The 26,959-nt window shown below is 41.6% G+C and overlaps 2 protein-coding genes across 2 annotated transcripts in view; one reads left to right on the top strand and one right to left on the bottom strand.

Annotated features, from left to right (window-relative positions):
* kcnc2 (potassium voltage-gated channel, Shaw-related subfamily, member 2) overlaps positions 1–4,903 on the top strand; it is a 45,698-nt gene extending 40,795 nt beyond the window's left edge. Inside the window, exon 4 of the mRNA XM_047804091.1 lies at positions 3,630–4,903. Coding sequence (XP_047660047.1) covers positions 3,630–3,652 — 23 coding nt within the window. The 3' untranslated portion in view covers positions 3,653–4,903. The remainder of the gene's footprint in view (positions 1–3,629) is intronic.
* A 444-nt stretch (positions 4,904–5,347) lies between these two features.
* On the bottom strand, positions 5,348–10,804 carry yeats4 (YEATS domain containing 4). Its single transcript, XM_047804092.1, has 7 exons — positions 10,585–10,804; positions 7,775–7,894; positions 7,615–7,681; positions 7,375–7,469; positions 6,973–7,062; positions 6,796–6,883; positions 5,348–6,710 (listed from the first exon to the last, which is right to left on the bottom strand). The coding sequence occupies exons 1-7, from the start codon at positions 10,633–10,635 to the stop codon at positions 6,541–6,543; spliced, it is 681 nt and encodes a 226-aa protein (XP_047660048.1). The 5' UTR covers positions 10,636–10,804; the 3' UTR covers positions 5,348–6,540.
* Positions 10,805–26,959: the final 16,155 nt, after the last annotated feature.

The raw sequence follows: 26,959 nt of genomic DNA, 5'->3' as shown, positions 1-26,959 counted from the left end.
TGTATAGATACACTCTTTGGAGTAGATTGTGCTTTTCTCAACCTTTTCTCTGCCTCTCATTTCCACATGTGAAAAGTTGCCCAGTTTACCTTTACCCTGTTCTTCTTCTTCCTGACATTATCTTTTTCAATTTGGATTAAGTTACCTTTCAGGAAGTCTAACTGTTTTAAGCTACAACTACCGCCGTCTGGGAAGCCACAGTCCGTCGCCCACCGCATTAGTTGTGATACAGAATCAGGACCATAATTATTTTTCATAAAATTCACATTAGGTCCAGTGACACTCTCTGTGTTTTTACTGAGCTTGCTCTTAGATTTACTGTTGACCGTGACTACCTTAGTTTAATGTTGACAGTCTCTGTGCATGAAAGCCTGCTTTGTCTTGTAGTCTCTTACTCTCTTAGTCTCTATCTGTACTCTGTGTTATGTGTGTGTACCTTATCTTTATTGTTGGCCTCTTTTCTCTTGTCTAACCTGCTTTGCTCTCCGGAGAGTCTACGCCGAGCTCGTCAGCTCTTAGCGGTGGGTTTTCTAAAACCTCACAAACAGGACACCTTTAGCACCTAATCCCAGATTAGTGCCGTGCTTTACTTTAGTTTTTATTCCTAGACCATTCCAGGTCACTGACCTGATGACAGATCCAGGTCTAAATCCTGTTTTTATAGCAAACAAACTACACCAAGTTACGTATGTAACCGGGTTCCCTGAGAAGGGAACGAGACGCTGTGTTGCCATAGCATCAGCACTGACGCAGCGTTGAGTTCCCTCGAAAAAGGGAACAATATAATTTTACTATTCAATTCTAATGAATTTAACGATGGTTTTCTGAAAAACTCTTACAACCTTACCATTACCTAGCAGCATTCTCTAACACAAATAAAAATACATTTTCTCACCTTCCACATGTCCAATTACTTTGATTCCAGCATTGAGGCGGCTCAGGGTGAACTCCCGAGTCCTCTCACACTCATGGCCAATTCTGCATTTCGAGGTGAAGTTAACAGCCTTCAAGGCTCAAGGCCTATGAGCCTCCCTGGGAATCCCCAAAGTTGAGTCTCAAACATGGAATCCTGCTGACTACGTCTTATTTGTCAGATTGATATCAGTTCATATATCTAATTGTCACACAAGTGACAACTCTTCACAAACTAAGGTAATGTTCGGTGTTCTGCAAGGTTCTGTTTTAGGCCCATTGCTTTTCTCCCTTGGACAAATAATTGCTACACATGGTATTAACTTCCACAGTTACACTGATGACACACAGCTATATGTTTCAGCTCAGTCAGATGTGAGTCACCAGATTAATAAGATTGAAGATTGTGTGAAGGACATCAGACAGTGGACGCTTACTAACTTCTTCCTGTTTACCTCTGACACACAGAAGTTTAATTCATTTTCAATTCAATTTATTTGTATAGCGCTTTTAACAATTCCCCATTGTATCAAAGCAGCTTTACAGAAGTATGGAAATAGAAGAGAGAAAAAGAAATAAATATAATAATAATAATAATAATAATAATAATAATAATAATAATAATAATAATAATAATAATAATCACACCTCCAGGGTTAGGGGTTCGATTCCCGCCTCCACCTTGTGTGTGTGGAGTTTGCATGTTCTCCCCGTGCCTCGGGGGTTTCCTCCGGGTACTCCGGTTTCGTCCCACGGTCCAAAGACATGCATGGTAGGTTGATTGGCATCTCTGGAAAATTGTCCGTAGTGTGTGAGTGTGTGTGTGAATGAGAGTGTGTGTGTGCCCTGTGATGGGTTGGCACTTCTTGATGCCCGATGACACCTGAGATAGGCACAGGCTCCCCGTGACCCGAGAAGTTCGGACAAGCGGTAGGAAATGAATGAATGAATGAATGAATGAATGAATGAATAATAAAAATATATTTTAATTAAAAACGCCTTTCAGGGCACTCAAGGACACCGTACAGTTGAGTGGTGATGATAAAATCAGTACAACAATACAAATAGTTTAAAATTGATCAGAGAAAGTGCATTTAAACAAGTGAGTTGATTTAAAAGTAATCAGACAGTCACTTTATCGTATAGATTGTGGAAGGGAATTCCAGAGATTAGGAGCACAACTAAATGCCCTAGACCCCATAGTGGCTAAACGAACAGAAGCTACAAGGGAAACAGATGAAGAAGATCTGAGAGTACGCTTTGTACTTTTATTTATAATGATATACAGTTATTATAATTCATTTATAATGATTTATTATCTTGCTCTCAGTGTTAAAATGATTTATAATACCACTCTCTGTGTCACTCTGGTTCCTCTTAAGGTTTCTTTACCACCATCACCTCTGACTTGCTCATTATAAATGTAATGTTTCTATCTGTGTGTGTGTGTGTGTGTGTGTGTGTGTGTGTGTGTGTGTCACTGTGTGTGTGTTTGTGTGTGTGTGTGTGTGTGTGTGTGTGTGTGTGTGTGTGTGTGTGTGTGTGTGTGTGTATGTGTGTATGTGTGTGTGATCATGTATGACACAGAGGTGTTTCACTGTTTCCAGGGCAACAGGTTTTTGGCCAATATGCAAATGAGGTCTGATCCCTAACACACATTATCATTTGAGAAGGTGCTACCACATGTCTGCTCTCTCAGACACACAGAAACACAAACAAATAAATACATAAACAGAGATTGAATGGCGATGAGAGAGACCTCCTACAAACACACAAATAACTAATTATTATTATTATTATTATTATTATTATTATTATTATTATTATTATTAATAATAATAATAATAAAATATTTAGAAATATAAATATTAAATAGAAATATTTGGTTAAATAAAAAAAGTAATAAAGAAATAATATGACTGAGATGAAAGTAACAAAAATGAGAAAGAATTATTTCTATAATAATAATAATAATTATTATTATTATAATTTAATAATAATCACTATACAAATACATTGAATTGAACTAATTTGGGGGGGGGCACGTTGGCTTAGTGGTTAGCACGTTCGACAGACTGTGTTCGCCTCCGGTTTCCTCCCCCGGTCCAAAGACATGCATGGTAGGTTGATCGGCATCTCTGGAAAATTGTCCGTAGTGTGTGTGTGTGAGTGAATGAGAGTGTGTGTGTGCCCTGTGATGGGTTGGCACTCCGTCCAGGGTGTATCCTGCCTCGATGCCCGATGACGCCTGAGATAGGCACAGGCTCCCCGTGACCCGAGAAGTTCGGATAAGCGGTAGAAGATGAATGAATGAATGAATGAATGAATGAATGAATGAACTAATTTGGTCAATAAAGTTTCTGTCTTTAATAAGAGACTCAGAGCTCTGTGACGACTGAGATTCCTCTCTAAAGAACTCGGATCTCAGATCAGACACTTTTATTTCAGAATTTACACAATTTTATTGCTTTTTTTAAATATAATTTTTATTAAACTTTGTGATAAATTTTACGATTCCTGTAATTACACAAAATTTTGTATAATATATATTTTAACATTGTCCTGTTCTTCTTTAGCTCCATTACATTTTTTCATTTCTTTTCTTTTCAACTTCTGAACTTTTCCATCCTGTCCTAGTTCTGTTTAAATCCTCCTCTTGCAGTAGGTCTTGTTTGTGACTCACGTGTGTTAAAGATGAATATTGTTTGTTCCTTCAGACGTTAACGTTAAAAAGTCATGATGAAGATCAGGAACAACACCAGCAGAAGAAACTTCATTTGTGGCTTGAAGAAGAGACCAACGTTAACAACAGGGGTAAAGCTAAAGATCCTCCTGTAAATGATCAAGGATCATGTTATTAAAGCCTCGTCCTCCTCCTCATATTGTTCTACTGACGGAGAGACGACGATGTTCTTTATAATAATGTCTAATAACGAGAGACGCCACAGCGAAGCTTTCTTTACGTCCTAGATGAACTTCTTCCCATCGTTCACACAAAGCATCCTGGGCTGCAAGAATATGGCAGAAAGAGATGCTTCATTTGTTTTTCTATATTTCTAACAAATTTACTCACCATTTTATTTTCACTTTATTGTAAACTTTAATTGTTAAATGTTTTTCTTAAGTTCAATGAAATAATCAAATGAAAGTGAAACTTGAAAAGTTGAAGTGAAGATGAACCTTAAAGATTTCAATCAAGAAGCCTGAGTTTTTATGTCTGATGAATTTGTCACTCTGCACTTTGTTCTAACGCATCACTTCCCTTCAGTCCGAACCCGTTTAATCGTGTGGATAAAATGGAGAAGACTGTTGTATCCAAGCAACACGGCGGTTGCCAGGTGACAGACACAAAGGTCTTAAGACCATGTGTGTGTGTGTGTGTGTGTGTGTGTGTGTGTGTGTGACCTCTAGATATTAATACTAATGTAAAAACACTGGCTAGGTTTAGTTAAATAACATTAATAATCAGAAGTTTAATATCCACTGAACACATCATGACCCAGTGCTAGCTCTGTTAGCTGTGATGCTAAGTGTGATCAATTCCAGTGTAAAGTCATATGGACTGTTTTCTGACCCTGTTTCAGTTCTGTTCTCACTCTGTGTTTAAGCTGTCGGTATAAAGGACTTAAATCATTAGCCATTAACTAACCCGACACCTAGTGTCCATGTTTCCCTGTTGCCTAGCAACAGCATTCTCATGGATTTAACCACTTGTAGTTCATCAAAATCATCCAAATCACACTGATAATTATTGTTCTGCATCCTGTTAATAAATCCTGGCAGAAATCTAGTTTTAGTGTCTAACTGTAGAACCGTGTGATAAACAGAAAGCTTTTTTTTTTACCTTCATTAAAAAAGAAATAGATTTTTTGACACCGCTGATTAATTCAAATGCCTTCATTGTGACATGGGTTTTATAGTAAGGAAGTGTAGTGAAGTGTCAGTGCTGTGTAACAGTCAGAGGTGAAGCTGAAGTTCTCCACATCTTCAGGACAGAGGAGTTTACACCATGTTTTCTCTGTAAGATTATTTCTTTATTGAACTTGAAGACTGCTGAGGTTTATGTGACTCGGTTTATTGATGAAGTTGTTCTTTAATAAAGAACTGGAGGTGTTGGTGTGATGTGGTCATGTGACGAGAATAAAACATTTATGATGTCACTGTCTGTTAGAGGAAAATAACCCCCAGGGTGGGAACAGTAACACCATTTAATCACCTCCTCACTGTCCACCATATTGGGATGATGTCATCGCTCAGATCTATAGCATCGCTGAGGTCTGTTTTCACCACAGGAATCTTTTCAGGATGTTTTTCCTGAGGAGGAACTAAGGTACAGGATGTGGCTCAGTGACACGACCCTGATTCATCAGCCAAACATCAGACACCATAGCTACATCTTACTAACAATTATTTAACTAGTGAATAAAACACAAACTGCAGTTACTTTTTTTTAATCTTCATTTACTTCACATTTCATTCTCAAAATAAATGAATCAGTTATCAGCTCTACCTCATAACAAAAATCCACAATCTCATCCACTGTAGTTCCTCCAGAAGATACAGATCCTTACGCTCAACTCTGTGTATTTCAGTGGTGTCACACCGCCATCTGGTGGCGAACCAGACAATTACCTTAAATGAGTTTCCTCTGACTATAATTTAATGACATTATAAACTGAAGCCACACACTAATATATTTATACAGGACCAAGAACTACTAAGAGATAAATCTGTACAGGAGTTAATTATTAAACATCACATTTACAGTAAACACACACTGTAAATACACGTCTAATGATGCAAAACCAGCAGGTTTTTATACCAAGACAGAAAAAAGAAGCTCAGAGCAAAAGAGCACCAGGAGGAACGACAGACAGTCCACAGGAGCGAGAGGGTGTGTGTGTGTGTGTGCGTGTGTGTAAATAAAAACACATAATGAGAGATTTAACACACAGTTCATTTACAAATCTCCTGTTTAAAGTTCCTCAGAGATTCAGTGAAATATTTCCAGATAAATGAGATATAATTATCATCACTTTTAAAGTTCTTTGCCGACCGTTTGATCTGCCACCTTTCAGGAATAGTTTTAAACCTTTTGACCATTTTTGGATGTAATTTTCATGCATTTGTAATAAATAAGCTGAACTGGTGTTAGTTACAGGTCTGTAAGCTTAGTTAACTGAACAAACTTTAATGAACTCTCTCCATTTGCTCAGAGAGAGAACGACGAGCCGCAGGAACACATCTGTCTGTCCAAGGAGATGCAGGAAGGGGCGGGGCTTCAGCTACAACTGTCAATCATTCCAGATTCAGTGGCTTAATCTGTAGGATAAAGTAGAAGTCATCTATAATTTTTGATGGTCCTGCAGTGCTAAAGTTCGGAGCTCCTACAGAAAGGCAGATCTGCAGTACAACACAAACGAGCTTCATGTTCCGTTCTCCACATGAGGGAGATGTTCTCACTGTTTACACAAACATTAACAGTTCATACATCCAGTGTAGAAGCATTCAAACTTTAAAATGCAAGTTCATGAAGTCCACCAAGGTGAAGAGGTCCACATAGTGTCACCCGAGGGGTGGGTGTGTGCGTGTGTGTGCGTGTGTGTGTGTGTGTGTGTGTGGTTCTCTTTAGTGCTCCTTCAGCTGGTCCTCCTCCTCCAGTTTGCGGATCTCCTCCTTCAGGAAGTTGATGTTCTCTCTGGAGGCCTTTAGCTTTTCCTTCAGCTCAGTAATTTCCATACTTGTCTTCTTCTTCGCCGCCTCCAGTTTCTCCCGAGTACGCAACTCCAACTCTGCAACTACACACACACACACACACACACACACACAAATTAGCAGCAGATGGTGGCCATGCATTAAAGGAGTGTATAGAGGTGTACTCACACTCTGTCTCATGTTTGTAGGCCCCGAGCGTGAGCTGCCTCGTGGTGTTTAATAGCTGCTGCATCATTGCTGTTGGATCCTGGAAGATCTAAAAATGAGAAAACACACTTTATCTCCTATAATAAAATATGTGTGAAATACAACAGAAGCCACAGATGTGGACTAATCGGGTCGTACCATCTCATCGTAGAACTCAGAGACGACGGTCTTCTTGGGCATGGCACTGGAGTCGGACTGGAACAGCTTGAGCAGGTGATACAGAGTGACCTGAGACAAACACACACAGCTCTGATATACACAACATACCTGCTGACATCAGACGCCGGCACTAAAGCTTCCAGCTGAACAGGGTTCCTGATCGTCAGGATGCAGTGGTGCTTCACCCCAAACTCTCATTGCCTGTGGTTTTACTTTAGATCTTTAAGTTATTATTTTGCTGAAGTGCATCACACTGTGCGACATTAACGTCCACATCATACTGAGACAGACCATATGGATTTATTATTTAAAAATAAACTGTAAATGTTCAAAAAGTACCTAAAGTACAGAGCAGTGTGTGTGTGTGTGTGTGTTACTCACAGGTCTCTCATTGGGATCAATGAAGAAGATCTTTATAATGATCTCGAATTCTCCCCATCCGGTTTCTGTGATCTCATATGGTGGCTTTGTCACCACTGTCTCACACACACACACACACACACACACACACACACACACACACACACACACACAAGCTCTAATTCACACACACAGTAATGTCTGTAACATTTACACTGTTGTTATTACTGTATGTTTGTGTAACATAAACAAAGTGTGTACCTCTCAAAGGATTTCCGTAACTCTCATGTAGTTTAAACTGGATCTTCTTGACGTAAGCGGACATGTCCTGATGGGAACACCACGAGGACGGGGTTAGAGTTTGTGTGGACATTGTACGAGTGTTTCACCATAAACACTGTTTCAGCTAAATGAAGTTTACCTCATTTCTGTAAGGTTTAACATAAACAGTCCACTGGTGTGTGTGTCCATCTTCTTCACGCTTCTTACCAAAGTACCGAGCAACATTACCGAACACGATGGGCTTCACAATGGTCACGCCCTGACATGGTACACACAAGTAAATATTAACACATGATCAACACAACACAAACAACACAACATCACAACAATCACGACACAATCATCACATCACAACACGAACATCACAACACAATCATCACAACACAACACGAACATCACAACACAATCATCACAACACAACACAAACATCACAACACAAACATCACATCACAACACAACAAACATCACATCACAACACACATCACAACACAACAAACATCACATCACAAACATCACATCACAACACAAACATCACATCACAACACACATCACAACACAACACAAATATCACATCAAAACACGCATCACATCACAACAAACATCACAACACAAGCATCACATCACAACACGAACATCACAACACAATCATCACATCACAACACGAACATCACAACACAATCATCACATCACAACACGAACATCACAACACAAACATCACAACACAAACATCACAACACAAACATCACAACACAAACATCACATCACAACACAACAAACATCACATCACAACACACATCACAACACAACACAAATATCACATCACAACACACATCACATCACAACACAAACATCACATCACAACAAACATCACATCACAAACATCACATCACAAACATCACATCACAACACAATACAAACATCACATCACAACACACATCACATCACACATCACAACACACATCACAACACAACACAAATATCACATCACAACACGCATCACATCACAACAAACATCACAACACAAGCATCACATCACAACACAAACATCACATCACAACACAAACATCACATCACAACACACATCACATCACAACACACATCACATCACAACACACACATCACATCACAACACAAACATCACATCACAACAAACATCACAACACAAACATCACATCACAACACAAACATCACAACACAAACATCACATCACAACACAAACATCACAACACAAACATCACAACACATCACAAACATCACAACACATCACAAACATCACAACACAAACATCACATCACATCACAACACAAGCATCACATCACAACACAAACATCACATCACATCACAACACAAGCATCACATCACAACACAAACATCACATCACAACACACATCACAACACAAACATCACAACACAAACATCACAACACAAACATCACATCACAAACATCACATCACAACACAAACATCACATCACATCACAAACATCACATCACAACACAAACATCACATCACATCACATCACAACACAAACATCACATCACAACACAAACATCACAACACAAACATCACATCACAACACAAACATCACAACACAAACATCACATCACATCACATCACAACACAAACATCACATCACAACACAAACATCACAACACAAACATCACATCACAACACAAACATCACATCACATCACATCACAACACAAACATCACATCACAACACAAACATCACAACACATCACAACACAAACATCACATCACAACACAAACATCACAACACAAACATCACAACACAAACATCACATCACATCACAACACAACACATCCCAAACATCACAACACAAACATCACATCACATCACAACACAAACATCACAACACAACACAAACATCACATCACATCACAACACAACACATCCCAAACATCACAACACAAACATCACATCACATCACAACACAAACATCACAACACAACACATCACATCACAAACATCACATCACAACACAGCACAAACATCACAACACAAACATCACAACACAAACATCACAACACAACACAAACATCACAACACAAACATCACATCACAACACAAACATCACAACACATCACAACACAAAAATCACAACACAAAAATCACAACACAAAAATCACAACACAAACATCACAACACAAACATCACAACACAACACAAACATCACAACACAACACAAACATCACAACACAACCAACACAACACAAACATCACAACACAACACAAACATCACAACACAAACATCACAACACAAACATCACAACACAACACAAACATCACAACACAACCAACACAACACAAACATCACATCACAACACAAACATCACAACACAAACATCACAACACAAACATCACAACACAAACATGAATATTCAACATAATACCTCATTACACTTTACTTATAATTTAAAGGTTAAAACATTCATTTATTTTACTGAGAATAAAAATAAAGACGTTTATAGTAAAAAAGCTACACCGTTTGTTATTTAAGCTTTATTTAACAATGGACGTCATAAACGCGCCGTTTGACCTCTATGGACTGCCGTAACTCTGTTCCCATGGCAACATGGCTTAACTTATATTATGGTAAAACGCTAAAGATAAACACATTTAACATTAATCTACTAATAAAGTTTGCTTTCATTATCTCAGCTAAAGGGTCTTTTATTTTGGCCAGTTGTAATTTCCCGCCTTTAAACCTGAGGTAACAAAAGATGGCGGCGCCACAACACGATTAGCTACATGCTAATACACTCTGACCTCTAATCAGCCTGTCTGTTTAAATCTTATATAATTACAATAATAATGAAGTTACAGAAATACAATATAATTATACACGGGACTAATTATAAAGGTAAATGAGTTAGTCAAGCTAAAGGTAGTGTTAGCATCATGCTAAGCTAACTACTTAGCCACAGACCTTTACACGGCCTCCAGAATCCGGACCAAATTCAGCCATCCTCTTAAACATAGTACAGACAGAAGAAAGATTCGATCCGGATTAGTTCATAAAGAAAGAAATCTGAGTTTGTAAACTGATCCGGATTAAAGTGTAAAACTGCCATAAAGCGCTGGTTCTGTTCATTACATCATCATCATCCTGCAGGAGGGACGGGATTGCGCATGCGCGCACACACGCACACAGAGGTCTTTCATAATAAAAGTCTTGTCCAATCGATACACAATAATAATAAAAAAACATGATTCGTCAAAATGTTTACATAAGTGTGTAAAAAATAATAAAAATACAGCTGTATGAGTTGTTTTCAGCCGGTCTAAGTTTTCCACCCCACTGCGGCTCTCCTTCACTGGCTGCCGGTAAACTGCATACATCATGTTTATAACACTGATGATTGTCTACAAAAACAGAACCTTCTTACCTCAAAGCTCTTATCACTCACTCTCAGGGTAAGAGGGAGGTATACAACAAGACTCTTTTCTGAACTGACTGTCTTTAAATGATGGGTGCAGACCTTCATCTTCCTAAAGGTTGATGGTATCGTAAGTCTGTGTCCTAGTGATCCAGTGTTACTGTATTCACCAATGACGTGACGTGACGTGATATACAGCTAAGTATGGTGACCCATATTCAGAATTTGTTCTCTGCATTTAACCCATCCAAAGTGCACACACACACACACACACTGTGAACACACCCAGAGCAGTGGGCAGCCATTTATGCTGTGGCACCCGGGGAGCAGTTGGGGGGGATTTGGTGCCTTACTGAAGGGCACCTCAGTTGTGGCCGGCCCGAGACTCGAACCCACAACCTTAGTGTTACGAGTCAGACTCTCTAACCATTAGGCCCTGACTTCCCCCAATAGAGATTTAAAAGCACTTAAGAACGTACACTAAATGCCGTAAAGGTAAATGATTGAGAAGTTGAATCTGCTGCGTCTGAACAACAGGTTCCTGGACCTCCTGACTGGGAGACCTCAGTCAGTCCGGATCAGAAACATCATCTATAGCACCAACACACTGAGCACTGGGGCATTTACATCTCTGGTATTTGGCAGACGACCTTATCCAGAGTGATGTACAACAGTGCTTTGAAGTCTCTATCAATGAAAACATCAACACTGCTTCACTGGGACACAGACTAATGATCCCATCAGGTTGAAACACTGTTGTGAGCTCCGATGACATGACTGTGGTGCGTCTCATCAGGAAGAACGACGAGTCAGCATACAGAGAGGAGGTGCAACAGCTAACTGGCTGGTGTAGAACCAACAACCTGTCTATGAGTGTTGATAACTCTAAAGAGAAGGTTGTTGACTTCAGGAGAGCACAGAGCGACCACTCTATGCTGAACATCGATGGTGAAACTCACCTCATCCCTGACCACCAGCTCCATCAGAACGAAAGTCAAACAACATCTATACTTTCAATAATGACTGAGAACAATAGGTTATTATCAGCTTTATGTGGTCAAAGTGACAATAAAAGCCTCTTGACTGAGAAAGCTCAGTTTTAAGTTGATGATTTGATTAGTCTGTGTTCACTAGAACACTGTAAGTGTAAATGATCTAGAAGTGAAAACCAGCTGTTAGGTTGGGAACTGATCTGAAACATAACATATAATAGTCTTTATAATAAATAGAATATTACAGTTACAGAACAGTGGCAAGAATTAGTGTAAAGTCTAAAGAAGTTCACATAGAGTCGTGAGACCTCAAGGAATGATGCAATGTAGTGAAACATCTGAAGGTCCTGAGTGCTGATCTCCACCCAGCATCTTAGTTTGAGGAAAATGTAACATATTTATGACAAAAAAAAGACTGTGTGAGTGTCTGTGTGTGTGTGTGTGTGTAATTCAGTGTTGTAATGTAATGAAGTACAAATACTTCGTTACTGTACTTAAGTAGAAATGTCACGTATCTGTACTTTACTTCTCTATTTAAATTTATGACAACTTTCACTTTTACTCCACTACATTTCTGAGATAAAATGTAAACTTTTACTCCGTTATATTCCCACTAAACATCTTCGTTACTCGTTACTACAAAATAAAGTCAGCAGAAATGTGTGTGACTGTAATAAGGGAGGTTTGGTGTATCACTGCTCCTAGATTGTATTACGCTCCGCACGCTGTACGGAGAAGCACAGGTACGCGCAGCGTGCACGCGCAGTCAGAGCTGGGGGCGTTTATCTATAACGGGGGCAACCAAAAGCAGTGAAATGTCACTATTCTTATTACCAGAGTTGTAGCACAAACTAAATATTAATGCAACATCAATACTAAATAAAAATAACATTTATTGTTTTGTTCTTTGTCTTGTGAATATGTGCTTATTAATGACTGCATTCATTAGACACACTGTTTGTAGAGAACACACACACACATGAACTGATCTGATACAAGACTGTCATCATTACATCATGCATAACATTTTGGTGTCCACTTTTACCATTTTAAATAACACCATAACTTTTGGCTTACTGTGTAGTCATATAATATATAATATAAAAGTCTTCTTGTTTTAAATTCTCACTGAGGGATAAAACCCCTAAAGATGAAACCCTAGAACTGCCCCTGATCTTATACCTACTGAAAATCACTGAAATTTTACTTTTTACTTTTACTTCAAATACTTAAGTACATTAAATATCAGAAAATGACTTTTGATACTTAAGTACAGTAAATATCAGATACTTTAAGACTTTTACTTCAGTAATATTCTAAAAGGTGACTTTCACTTCTACTGAAGTCTGTTTCTAGTACGATACTTGTACTTTTACTCAAGTATTGCTTTCAGGTACTTTATACAACACTGGTGTAATTGTGTATGTGTAATTGTGGGTGTGATTGTGAGTGTGAATGCGTGTTTGTGATTGTGTGTAAGTGTGTGTGTGCTTGTGTGTGTCTGTGAGTATAATTGTGTGTGTCTGTGTGTGAGTGATTGGGAATGTGCGTATGCGTTTGTGATTGTGTGTGTGTGCGATTGTGTATGTGTGTATGATTGTGTATGTGCGTATTTGTGATTGTGTGTAAGCATGTGTGTGAGTGAGTGTGTGCGTTTGATTGTGTGTGTGTGTTTATGGTTAAGAGTCTTATAATTGTGGAATTTATTTCAGTTCAGTGTGACACTTTTAAAAGTGAATATAAACTAACGATGTCATCAGAACATCATTAATAATTAATTAATTAATTAAATAATGTGTTTGAAGTCATTCATTATTATCTGTGTAAATGGAAACACACATTCAGTCAGAACTCAGAGAAAGTATCACTTGTTTAATGACAAGCTTTTTACAATTTGATGTAAAGCTGCATGTTAATAAGCACAGTAAACTCAGTCCACTTAGGATTTAACACTGAAATAACTCTTCATGTGGAGTTACACACAGGGGGCGGGGCTTATTTAAAACAGGAAATGATGCGTACAGTAAACGTCTCTATAAGTATATCAGATTATCTCTCAGTCAGATTATCCTTCACACTGTGGACACTTTACAGGAGAGCACATCGAACACACACACACACACACACACACACACACACACACACACACACACACACACACACACACACACACACACAAACACACATTCACACACACACATACACACACACTCACACATATTCAAACACACACACACACACACACACACACACACACACACACACACACACACACACACACACACACACACACACACAAACACACATTCACACACACACATACACACACACATATTCAAACACACACACACACACACACACTCACACACACACACACAAACACACATATTCAAACACACACGCACACACACACACACACACTCACACACACAAACACACACACACACTCACACACTGACACACAAACACACACATTCACTTTTTATGTAAGGAAATAATTACAAACATTTTTTATAGATTTACTAATAATCAGATGAAATTTTCTTAGCAATTTACAAAACCGATGTGATTTATTTTTTCATCTTCAGTTCTCTTTAATAGATTTAACATCATAAAGGATTTCAGCCACGTATTTCTTTCTTGAGTCTCAGTTTTTATGATTTCTCCCTTATTTTGTGTCTGTAGCAAAGGTGGAGCGTAGCGTAGTCGTCAGTGAGAAAGGAGAAAGCAGATGTGTGTTCAACTGCTGCACTGTAGGGAAACTTAACAGAAGAGTAATAAAGTGGCTTTTGTATTTAAAAAAATTATAATACATGGTATTCAAACATGTTCTCCAAATCTGGCCATGAAACTTCACACTAACCGTATTAGTTCAAATGAATCCTGTTGTGTCTTCTCCATCAGACCAGGAATAATAAACTCTCCTAAAGAATCAATTATATTTACTTCTATTTTCAACATATTTTCTTGTTAAACGTCCAGGGTCAAGTAAACCACACCTTAACCACAGGAAATACCGTACGCCATCACCATCACAGCAGCACCAATCAGCAAAGAGGAAATATCCGCAGCTGAGAATTAATTAAAGGAGAATTAATATATAATTAATGAAATATTACATATGTTATATATAAATATAGCAGTTTATATTTAACTTTTATAGGAACACTGGGATTAATCACATTTTATCTTATCTTATACCTTTAGGTTTAATGTTGATCAATATTTACTTTGTTGAAATTTAAATTTAAATTTATATGTATGGGATTTGTCAGACTCCTTTATCCAGACCGAGGTACTAAAGTGCTTTAAAGTCTCTATCACTATATTAACACTGGTTCAGTAGGTTACAGACTTATATGTAGACGATACCATCATCCTAAAAAAGTCTTTTTGGGTTTTCTTTCTTTCTTTCTTTTTGCTTTCTTTCTTTTTTTTCCCAATGTATGCAAAACAAACAGTGAAATATATAATAAATCTGTGTAAATGCTGCTATGAAAGAGATTAAAGATTAAAGGTGTGAGGGTTTAAAGGAGAGATGTTTTGGTGTCTGTAACCTTTATTAGAGTGATGAGGAACTTTCTTCATATAGAAGAGCCGTGTGTCGGTGCCCAGGTTATTGGAGCCGACACACTGCAGAGTGAGCATGTCTGTAAATGACTGATGAATGGAGATGGAGCTTCTTAAGGTTGTGTTGTTCACAGACTCTTCCCTGATGGTTGAAGATGTTTGACCAGAGAGACTCTACTGCAGTGTAGGAGATGGATTTCCACGAACCTCACAGGAACACATGATCAAATCCTGAGTGCTGTTACAGCTGGAGGATGGAGAGACCTGAGGAGCATCTGAGAGAGAGAGAGAGAGAGAGAGAGAGAGAGAGAGACCTTAGAATTCCAATGATAATCAGCATTTGGCTCTTCCAGGTTTCTTAGAGAATCTTCTACCCTTCTTCTGTCACTGCAGGTAAAAACCCAGACACACTCAGTAAAGTGTTCTTCTGAAACATCTTTCATTATTTAATATGAACAAAACTAACCAGAACTCTAATCATATAAAAAATAACACTTCTGAATGGTGTAACCTTCACCCCCAAGCCTAAAGATATGAACTCCTGATGATGTCACAGCTGTCCCAGGATGGACAGAAGGCATGGTCTGCAGGAAGGTATCAGCAGCCTCGCACCATGCAGAAAACAGGAGACCAGGGGGTGCCCTACCCAAAGAAACCCAGAGGACTGGTTCATGTTTTACAGCAATGATGACCACGTGCACCTTTTAAGTAGAGGGGGACAGGCCCCAAAAAATGTGAGATTGCAGAAACTCCAGCATTGTATCCACCAGGCAGTGAACTGGGTCCTAGCCTGGTTACCGCTAATTGTTTATGTCCTCTGACACCAATTATCTTTGTTGTTCTTGCCCTAAAACACCATGTTGCTTTTGTGTTTGCCTTTGCATACAGGTGAGGACATTGGAAGTCGAGCTGGAGGATGTGGAGAAGCAGATCTGTGACCTACAGATGAAGCAGGCCCAACTGCAGGAGTGAAAAGCTGCGCTGGAATCCTTCCGGATGGACTGTCCCAGGTAAATTCATGGCGTAAAGCTAACACTCCCTCCACCTCAATTCTGTGTGTTTTTCTGCCTGTGCCCAGCACACCCAGGAAGCAGCCAGGCCTGGTGTTGTTCACGACAGGGACAGGGTACCACAGACCCTGGGTGCAGCAGAAGTCGTGACCTGGCCCTGGGCATCCATCTTTGAGATCTCTACCGAGAACTGCTTCGCCCCCCATTTCGCAACATGGTGATCGTCAGAGATTCCATCGTACCTCGAGTTCATGCTACTGTGGCTAAAGGTACGGTGTGTACTTTCTGTTATCCTGGTGCTTGTGTCCTTGATGTTGCTGCATAGGTACCTGGGATTCTGAGCAAGAACACTGGAGCTGTTGTCCTTCCTGCCGGCCTACCGTTCAAGTCATCGAATTTTTACAATTGAACACATACAGAATACTTTTCCTATAGAAAAGTGTCTGTTTCTCGAGTTGTGAGATCAAAGAGTAACTTCACTAAAAGCTCTCGAAATAATATTATCACAATTAAACAGTAAAAATGCTAAAGAAACAAACAAAAACAGTTTCTAAAGTTTGGGCTTCAGAACATTAGCCCCTTACAGCTAAAACACTTATTGTAAATTAAATGATCTCAAAAATAGCCTTACTGCACTCTGCCTTACTGAAACTTGGCTTAAACCAAATGATAACATCAGTCTAAATGAGTGTAGATTTAATAATATCACACAGAATAGACGTCACTGATATAGATATCATACCTCAAAGTGATGACATCACAGACCATTACCTCATAATGTACACACTACCCATAGAACAGACTAACTGTGTCTCACCACGTTATCGACTCGGTAGAACTATTATTCAGATTCACAAATAACCTGCCTGATCTGTCTGGACTTCTTTCTGTACTTTTAGACACAAACCATCTAGATGTAATGACTAACAGCAACGACGCTATATTCACTCACACATTAGACACTGTTGCCCCAGTTAGATTACAGAAGGTTAGAGATAAAACACCTGCCCCTCTAATATAATAGTCATACTCACACCCTCAAGAGAGAAACCTGTAACCTCTGTTGGACATATCATTGTGGACGTACACACATATCATAAGTTCAAACTCAATCCCTGCAAAAAATGAACTGCTGATCATACCTGGGGATCCCCTTTTGTCACTACTCACAAAAGTAACCATGGACAATAAACTGTGCTTTTCCTCACATCTTTCTAATGTGACATGCTCATGTTGGTTTCTTCTCAACAACAGAAGGATTCAGCCATATTTATCCACACAGGTTGCTCAGGTGCTTTTGAGACTGGACTACTGCAGCTCTCTCATGTCGGGAGCCGCTCGCAGGTGGGGGGCTCTGTCATGAGCAACGAACCACCGCGGGAGCGTCGCCCTAGAGACGCGTCTCCGGAGTACTAGTGCACTTCCGCACTACACTCCCCATCAGCCACCTCGCCTCCTGATTACACCACCACCTGTCTCTCATTTCCCATTCACATAAATACCACGCTTCTACTCCATACCGGTGCAAGGTCTCGACTTGTGTTACTACAGTCATTCTGAGCATTTCCTGTGTTCTGTTTTCCCGGGTTATTACTTCTGCTCCCTCTTCCTGACTTTGTGATTGTTTGCCGCCTGCCCCGACCTTTTGCCTGTCCCCGATTCGGATTCTGCTCTCTCTCTCTGATATTGTGTTTTGCCGGTTCTGACCCCCGCCTGTTTGACTCCGATCTGTGTTTATACTTAAATAAACTCTGCTGCAAATGGATCCTCAGCAGTATGCCTCCTCGTCATTACAGGAGACCTCGCCAATCGAGGATCCAAAAGCCGTATAGCCTTCGTCTGCTCCCTGCTCACGGGTAAGGCATTGGATTGGGCCACCGCGGTGTGGAGAGAGAACGCCTTCCCCTCGTTCGCGGCATTCCTCACCCAGTTTCGTACGGTCTTTGACCACTCCGCCTCTGGGGAGAGCGTGGAGGAGCGCCTGCTGGCCGTGTCGCAGGGCGATCGCACCGCGGCGGAGTATGCCCTAGCGTTTCGCACTCTCGCCGCCGAAGCAGGCTGGGAGGAACGCCCACTGCGACTGCTCTACCGCAAGGGTTTAAATCCTAACCTCCAAGCTGAACTGGCCTGTCAAGATGTTCGTGGATCTCTCCATCCAACTGGATAATCTCATGCGCTCCCAGCGAGCCCGAACCCGTCCGCGCACCGTCACACGCCCCGCACGCGCCGAATACCCCGAGCCCATGCAGGTTGACGCTCCGACACCCCCGATCGCCTTGCACTCATTGACTCAGGTGCAGCTGGTAACTTCATGTCTTGGGATTTTGTTCACACTCGTAACGTTCTGTGTTTCCCTTAGCAGTGAAGGCGATAGACGGACGACCATTAAAAGGAGGACGCATCACACCGCACCAAAAATCTCATCCTGCAGGTGGGGGACCAGCATCAAGAGCGTCTCTTCTTCCACCTCATCCACTCCCCCTGGCACGCCCTCATTCTCGGCCTACCATGGCTTCGACTCCACAACCCGACCATCTCCTGGACCGATCTGCGCATCACCGGCTGGGGCAGCACTTGTGACACACACCGCCGGGACCCAATGGAGCCGTGCCAGCTTAACACCACAGGCACCGCGCCAATCACCTCTGACATCTCCAATCTCCCCAACGAGTACCTAGACCTTGCGGAGGCATTTAGTAAAGTCAAGGCCACGGAGCTGCCCCCACATCGCACCTGTGCCTGCGCCATCGAACTACTGCCAGGAGCTACACCACCCAGGGGGAGAATTTTTCCCCTTTCACAAACGGAGTCTGTGGAATTGAACGAATATATCCAGGTAGAACTAAAGAAGGGGTTCATTCGCACTTCCGTGTCCCCGGCGTCATCAGGGTTCTTCTTCGTTAAGAAAAAAGACGGGGGGCTCCGACCCTGCATTGACTACAGAGCCCTCAACGACATAACCGTAAAGTTTTGGTACCCCCTGCCGCTCGTGCCGTCAGCTCTGGAGCAACTCCGCCGCGCGCGGTATTTCACCAAGCTCGACCTCCGCTGCGCGTATAATCTCATCCGCATCAGACAGGGAGACGAGTGGAAAACCGCCTTCTGGACCCAATCAGGCCACTACGAATATTTGGTCATGCCGTTCGGCCTATCGAACAGTCCAGCGGTCTTCCAATCATTCATTAACGATGTGTTCCGGGACATGCTCAACTGCTGGGTAGTTGTTTACATCGACGACATTCTCATCTACTCGGAAAGCAAAGAGGAACACATCAGACACGTGAGGGCAGTATTGCAGCGTCTCATTCAGACCATCTGTACGCAAAGGCGGAGAAGTGCGAGTTCCATCAGACCTCAACGTCCTTCCTGGGGTACATCATCTCGGCAGAGGGGGTCACCATGGATGACACTAAAGTGCAAGGACACCTCCAATACGGGAATCGGCGCCATCCTTTCCCAGCGTCAGGGACCCGCCGACAAAATGTTCCCATGCACCTACTTCTCCAGTAAACTGACCCCGGCAGAACGGAACTACGACGTGGGAGATCGCGAACTTCTGGCAATGAAAGCAGCATTTAAGGAGTGGCGGCATTGGCTGGAAGGTGCACAGCACCCATTTACTGTCCTCACGGATCATCGTAACCTGGAGTACCTGCGTTCTGCCAAATGCATGAATACAAGCCAGGCCCGGTGGGCTATGTTCTTCACCCGGTTCCAATTCACCGTGACGTACCGACCGGGGAGTAAGAACGTCAAGGCCAACACCCTGTCACGCATGCACCGAGAGTCAGCCCAACACAACCCCACCGAACTGATCCTACCTGAGACTCGAATCCTAGCACCCATTCAGTGGGACATTATGACCGAGATCACCGACGCCAACGCCCAAACGCAACCTCCGATCAAGTGCCCGGCCGGCAAAACGTACGTGCCAGAGCACCTGCGCACTCCGCTCCTGACCCTACTGCACACGAGTCCGGCCTCCGGCCACCCAGGTATAACCGCAACAACCCACCTGGTCCAGAATGAGTTCTGGTGGCCGTCGCTGAACGCAGACACACGCAAGTATGTTCACGGCTGCGCGGCGTGCCACGCCTCCAAGGCTTCTCATCAGCTACCCGCAGGCTTGCTGCAACCTCTGCCAATCCCCCAGCGTCCCTGGACACACATAGCGTTGGACTTTATCACAGATCTGCCTCGATCCAACAACTACACCACCATTCTGACCGTTATCGACCGATTCTCAAAAGCCTGCCGGTTAATCCCACTAACCAAACTTCCCACCGCCTTTGAGACCGCGGAGCTGCTATGCAACCAAGTTTTCTGCTTTTATGGCCTTCCAGAAGACATCGTCTCGGACCGATGTCTGGAAGGCCTTCTTCAAGCGACTCGACATTAAGATCAGTCTCACTTTGGGGTACCACCCCCAATCTAATCGTCAGACGGAGCGCCTCAACCAGGAGATCGTCCGTTTTCTCCGAACGTACTGTCACCACAGTCAGAACGAGTGGAGCCGGTATCTGATGTGGGCAGAATACGCGCAAAACTCTCTCATTAAACCCACCACCGGCCTGACACACTTTCAGTGCGTCCTCGGGTACCAACCTCCCTTGTTCCCCTGGTCCGACACGCCCACCGACCTACCAGCTGTTAACGACTGGTTCCGACAGAGCGAAGAAACGTGGGCCGCGGCCCACCGACAACTACGGAGAGCCGTCCGAACGCAAAAAACCCAGGCTGACAGACACCGCCGGGAACACCCTGAGTACCAACCTGGCCAGTGGGTTTGGCTCTCGACCCGCGACATCCGGCTCCGTCTACCCTGCCGTAAGCTCAGTCCCAGGTACGTGGGCCCGTTCCGAGTCCTCAAACGTATTAACCCCGTCGCATACTGCCTCTCACTACCAACCTCCTACCGCATCTCACCCACCTTCCACGTTTCGCTGCTGAAACCGGCCGTTGAGGCGAGGGAGGATCCGGAATCCACCACTGCTCCGCCCACGCCGCCGCCGCTGATGGTCGATGGCGAAGAGGCGTATCAAGTCCACGAACTGCTCGACTCCAGACGCCGAGGGGGCCACTTAGAATACCTGGTCGATTGGGAGGGGTTCGGTCCGGAAGAACGCTCATGGGAGAAGGCAAGGGACATCTTGGACCCGTCGCTCGCCACCGAGTTTCACCAACGGCACCCAGAGAAACCAGCGCCCCGTCCACGGGGCCAACCCCGGCGTCCCGAACGGTCTGGCGTCGGGAGCCGCTCGCAGGTGGGGGGCTCTGTCATGAGCAACGAACCACCGCGGGAGCGTCGCCCTAGAGACGCGTCTCCGGAGTACTAGCGCACTTCTGCACTACACTCCCCATCAGCCACCTCACCTCCTGATTACACCACCACCTGTCTCTCATTGCCCATTCACATAAATACCACGCTTCTACTCCATACCGGTGCGAGGTCTCGACTTGTGTTACTACAGTCATTCTGAGCGTTTCCTGTGTTCTGTTTTCCCGGGTTATTACTTCTGCTCCCTCTTCCTGACTTTCTGATTGTTTGCCGCCTGCCCCGACCTTTTGCCTGTCCCCGATTCGGATTCTGCTCTCTCTCTCTGGTATTGTGTTTTGCCGGTTCTGACCCCCACCTGTTTGACTCCGATCTGTGTTTATACTTAAATAAACTCTGCTGCAAATGGATCCCAGCAGTATGCCTCCTCGTCATTACACATATCAGGTCTACCTATGAACGCAATTCATCCTCTGCAAATTATTCAAAATGCAGCTGTGCAATTTTGCTAGGTTCTCACACACAAGATCTTCTAGCACTTCTCGACAGGTCTGACCATCTCTCATGGTACAAGGTAAGTATGCATCGAGACTCTTAGTCCATGACCTACTGAACCAGTATTAGTGTATTTATTAATACATATTTAAAAACACTTTTGTGCTGGATGTGCAAACTTCTGCATACAACAGTATTCAAATTAAAATCCTAGTTTACCTGAGTTCATAATCAGTGTGAACTCTTTGGAACTTTTTGGAGCTTTGTATTCAACATGACTGAGTAAGAAATTTATCTTTGTTTCAGAACATCATTTTTTTGACAACAATATTGACCTAATATTCTTTTAGCAGAATTATTTTTGTGTTTGTTACATTCCAGAACAATCAGGAATCTGTATAAAATAATAATTATATAAAAATGCCTTTAAGCAGCACTTCACTATAATTTCTGTCACTCATTACCTGAAAGACTGAACCATGACAATTCTCATTGTTTAACACACACACGTGTGAAGAGACTAGCTAGCTGAATTATCAGGGACATTATCTGATGAACATGGATCTGCCTAGTTTCCTTGTTAATAACATTGGAGAACAATTTCTTAAGGATGAGGTATAAAAAAAAAAGAAAAAGGAAAGAAAAATGAACACACAAATTATTAGCATGTTCAAAAAACTTCTAATAATTAAACAAATTGAAACACAACCAAAAGGTCTGTCAATAACCACCATGTTCTGCCTCATTCAAGTTCAATAGAGAGAGAGGAAAGGAGAGAGAGAGAGAGGAAAGGAGAGAGAGAGAGAGGAAAGGAGAGAGAGAGAGTTATATACACACATCTTTACCACTGTAACGTTTTTAAATCTTAACTCCCTGCAGCTGCCAGGCTGTGATTATATATGACTGAAACTGTCTCTCGCCGTCGAATTCGACAGTGGGCATTGAAACACTTCGCGTGCAGATTTCACCCGCGAATGCACAGTGGGCTTTTAAGATTTCACTACAAGAAGTTTACAGACAAAATAAGCGATATTAATCTTACCAATTCGATTACAGGAGAATACATGAACATAAGAAAAAGAAAAAGTTCTCCTGAAAATAAAACATAATAACACATAATGCATTATAATCTTCCTTTCTTTTGGAATCTTCTTCCAGCTGTCTAGGTACAGCGTCTGATCCCTCGTCTTCTTCTAGTCACTCATATTCAAAAACCTTTTGTATTTTTACATCAATTTTCCTTTGTTTATTTACCTTACGTTTCTCTTTCCTTCTCTTTGTATCTATTCCTGTCTGTCTTCTGATGGATGAGTTAATAGTTGGTTGTGGTGTATCTTTACATTTATTTAGGTTTATTGGCTGAGAACCAGTATTAGAGCGTAGGAAGATTCCAGGGTCTCACAACACAGCCGAATTCTAAAGCTATCCTAATTAGGCAGAATTAAAATAACATATTTGTAATAAAATTAATAAAACAAACTTAACTTTTACATCGAATCTGCAATATATATTAAAACAACTCAGTCTAATCATGATTTTAAAGTTTATTCTCATACCTGCTTTGTTACAATTGTTTTGTGATTAGTATTATGGGATGTATGGGAAACTCCACTCGTGAAAAGAGCACGTGTCATGAATGATGCAGATCTCAGCCAATCAGAGCGCTAATTTTAGCACTCCAGCAGCAGCTAATCAGGAGACTCAAAATTTAAGCGGATGCAATAGTCACTGCTGCCTGAGTCACCTCGGACTTGCTCATTGGGGATTAATACATACATAAATATATCTAATATTAATCTTGAATTTTGTATTCTATTAATCTTTATTATTCATTATAATAAATATTTTTGTTCTAGGTTTATGTTCTGTAAAGCTGCTATACAAATAAACTTGAATTAAACTGGACACTAGAGGATTAGTGATAGTGAGAGAAGTTTCTGTAGGGGAAAATCTGGATGCTTTAGGCAGTAAACCTCCAACTCTGGCATTAGAGCCCTCACAGTGGGGCAAATGGGTGAAGACTCAGCTGCATAGTAACAAAGGCGAGGTTAACGCTAAGGCTCACTCACAGGAGCTTCATTTCTCTCTGCCTCACATGTCTAACAGGTTTTCTCTCCTCAGTGAAGCACTGCTGAGAAACAGCTCTGGTTATAGGAGACTCCATCTTAATGTCACAATGGCCAAATTCTCTTCAGACATGACTGCCATCTACAACAAAAAGGCGGAAGCTTCTGAAAAAGGTCCTCGTAAGCTCCACAACATCATCTCTTCACTTCTCAAACCCCAGGATCCACCTGCTCCATCCTCCCTGACTACTAAAGACTCAAGAAATTCTGTCAGACCCTATGCCTACAGTAAATATCCAGGATTCCCCTACTCCTACATTACCACATTTTTCAACCATAGCAGCAGAAGAGAGAAGAGAAGAGATGAGATGACTGGAAGTCATCCAGTCTTGCAACGCCACCACCTGCCCACTGGATCCAAATGCAACTTCCATTATAATTCCATTATGCAACAGACCATCTCATAAGACCTTTTGCCCTTCATCACCACAATCGTCAATAGATCCCTAAAATCTGGTCATGTACCAACTACCTTAAATGGAGCTTATTCCCATCCTGAAGAATCCTGCATTGGATCCATCAGACATCAGTACAACTACAGACCAGCATCACTTCTCTCTTTTCTTTCAAAGATTCTTGAATACATTGTCTTTAATCAACTGTCGGTCTAACTCTCTCAGAACCACCCCCACAATCCCAACCCTGCTTTAAAGCAGTACATTCCACAGAGACAGCAGTCTTGGATGTCTCTGAGAAACTACAAGTTGCTAGAGCAGCCAAACTTCATCTGTCCTCATCCTCCTACTTCCCTACCTCATATACTACGGCCTCTGCTGGGATTTTAGCATGTCTGCGGACATATCATTGTGGATAACAAATTATTAGTTGAAACTCAATCCCAGCCAAACTAAACTGCTGATCATCCCAGGTGATCCATCCCCAGGTCAGGATTTTGCAAGATCCTTGTACAAAGATCTGATCTCAATTCAATTAAATTTTTAATTTAATTAAATTTATTTGTATAGCGCTTTTAACAATTCACATTGTCTCAAAGCAGTATTACAGGAGTATAGAAACAGAATAAAAAAATACAATTTTAAAGTTTAAAATTAAGTTACTATATATTTCTAAAATCTATTCCTAATGAGCAACAATGGCAAGTAAAAACTCCCTGAGAAGATATGAGGAAGAAATTCTCCCTTTTGGCCACGGCTCACATCCTTGGGGTAACCGTGGTCAATCAACTGTCCTTTTCCTCAGATGTTGCTAATGTGACTCACTCATGTCGGCTTCTTCTCTAGAACATTAGAAGTATTCTGCCATTTTTATCCACACAGACTGCTCAGGTGCTTGTTCATTTACATCTACAATTACAGCATTTGGCAGATTTCTTTATGCAGAACAATGCTTTGTTTTCAACCTGCCTAAGTTCTCCAAACCACACCACTGCTGCACCTACACTGATGCTGGCCTACAAAGCCAAAAATGGACCAGCTCCCTCTTACCCCAAAGCCCTCATCACTCCTCACACTGCACCTCACTCCCTCAGATCTACAGCACTGCCCCACTGGTCCCACCATCTCTCAGGGTAAGAGGGAAGTTTACTACAAGACTCTTTTCTGTTCTGCACCGAGGTGGTGGGATGAACATCTTCCCCTAGATGTTTGAACAGCTGAGTCACTGACTGTTTTAAAACAACACATGAAAACTTACCTCTTCCTGAAACACTTCAACAAACACTTATTTTCCCTGTTCATTCTTTCTAATATACCAAGAAAAAAACAAAACAGAAATGTTTATATTAATGGTACGCTAAGTCTGTAACCTCTATTATATTTAATTATATTGTATAGTAAATAGTAATATTATTACTATATTGTATAGTATATAGTAATAGAATGAATCAAAGCACTTTTGTACATCACTCTGGCTTACTGGCAAGTAAATGTAAATGTAAATCATTACAAACACCAGAGTGTGTGATTATAAATAATTATAAACACTAAGAGTGTGTCAGGTTTCAGCACGGACTTTCAGCCACGTGTGTTTGTTGTCATTCCTCGTCGGGTGTCTGCCCCGCCTTCGTCTGCTCCTCCCTGTCACCACACCTCCTCCTCAATGTGTCATTATTGTCCGGTGTATAAATGTGAGCCGCGTTGCCGATGGCAGCGTGGATTCATTAGTTACGTTTATCCTTCCTCATGTCTAGTCATTGTTAAGTGTCGTCATTTGTATTGTTTCAGTTATCGTCTTTTATGTATTTGTCTTTACCATTTATTAATACACCACTCCTTTGAAGCTATCCTGTGTACGGGTCCGCCTCCTTCCTCCTCTGGATGTGACAGAGTGGGATTATAGATCATTATAAACACAGAGAGTGGGATTATAAATCATTATAAACACTAAGAGTGGGATTATAAATCATTATAAACACTAAGAGTGGGATTATAAATCGCTATAAACACTGACAGTGGGATTATAAATCATTATAAACACAGAGAGTGGGATTATAAATC

The sequence above is a fragment of the Tachysurus fulvidraco genome, chromosome 19 (genome assembly GCF_022655615.1).
Source record: "Tachysurus fulvidraco isolate hzauxx_2018 chromosome 19, HZAU_PFXX_2.0, whole genome shotgun sequence".
Taxonomy (NCBI): Eukaryota; Metazoa; Chordata; class Actinopteri; order Siluriformes; family Bagridae; genus Tachysurus; species Tachysurus fulvidraco.
This window is presented reverse-complemented; position numbering and strand designations above follow the sequence as displayed.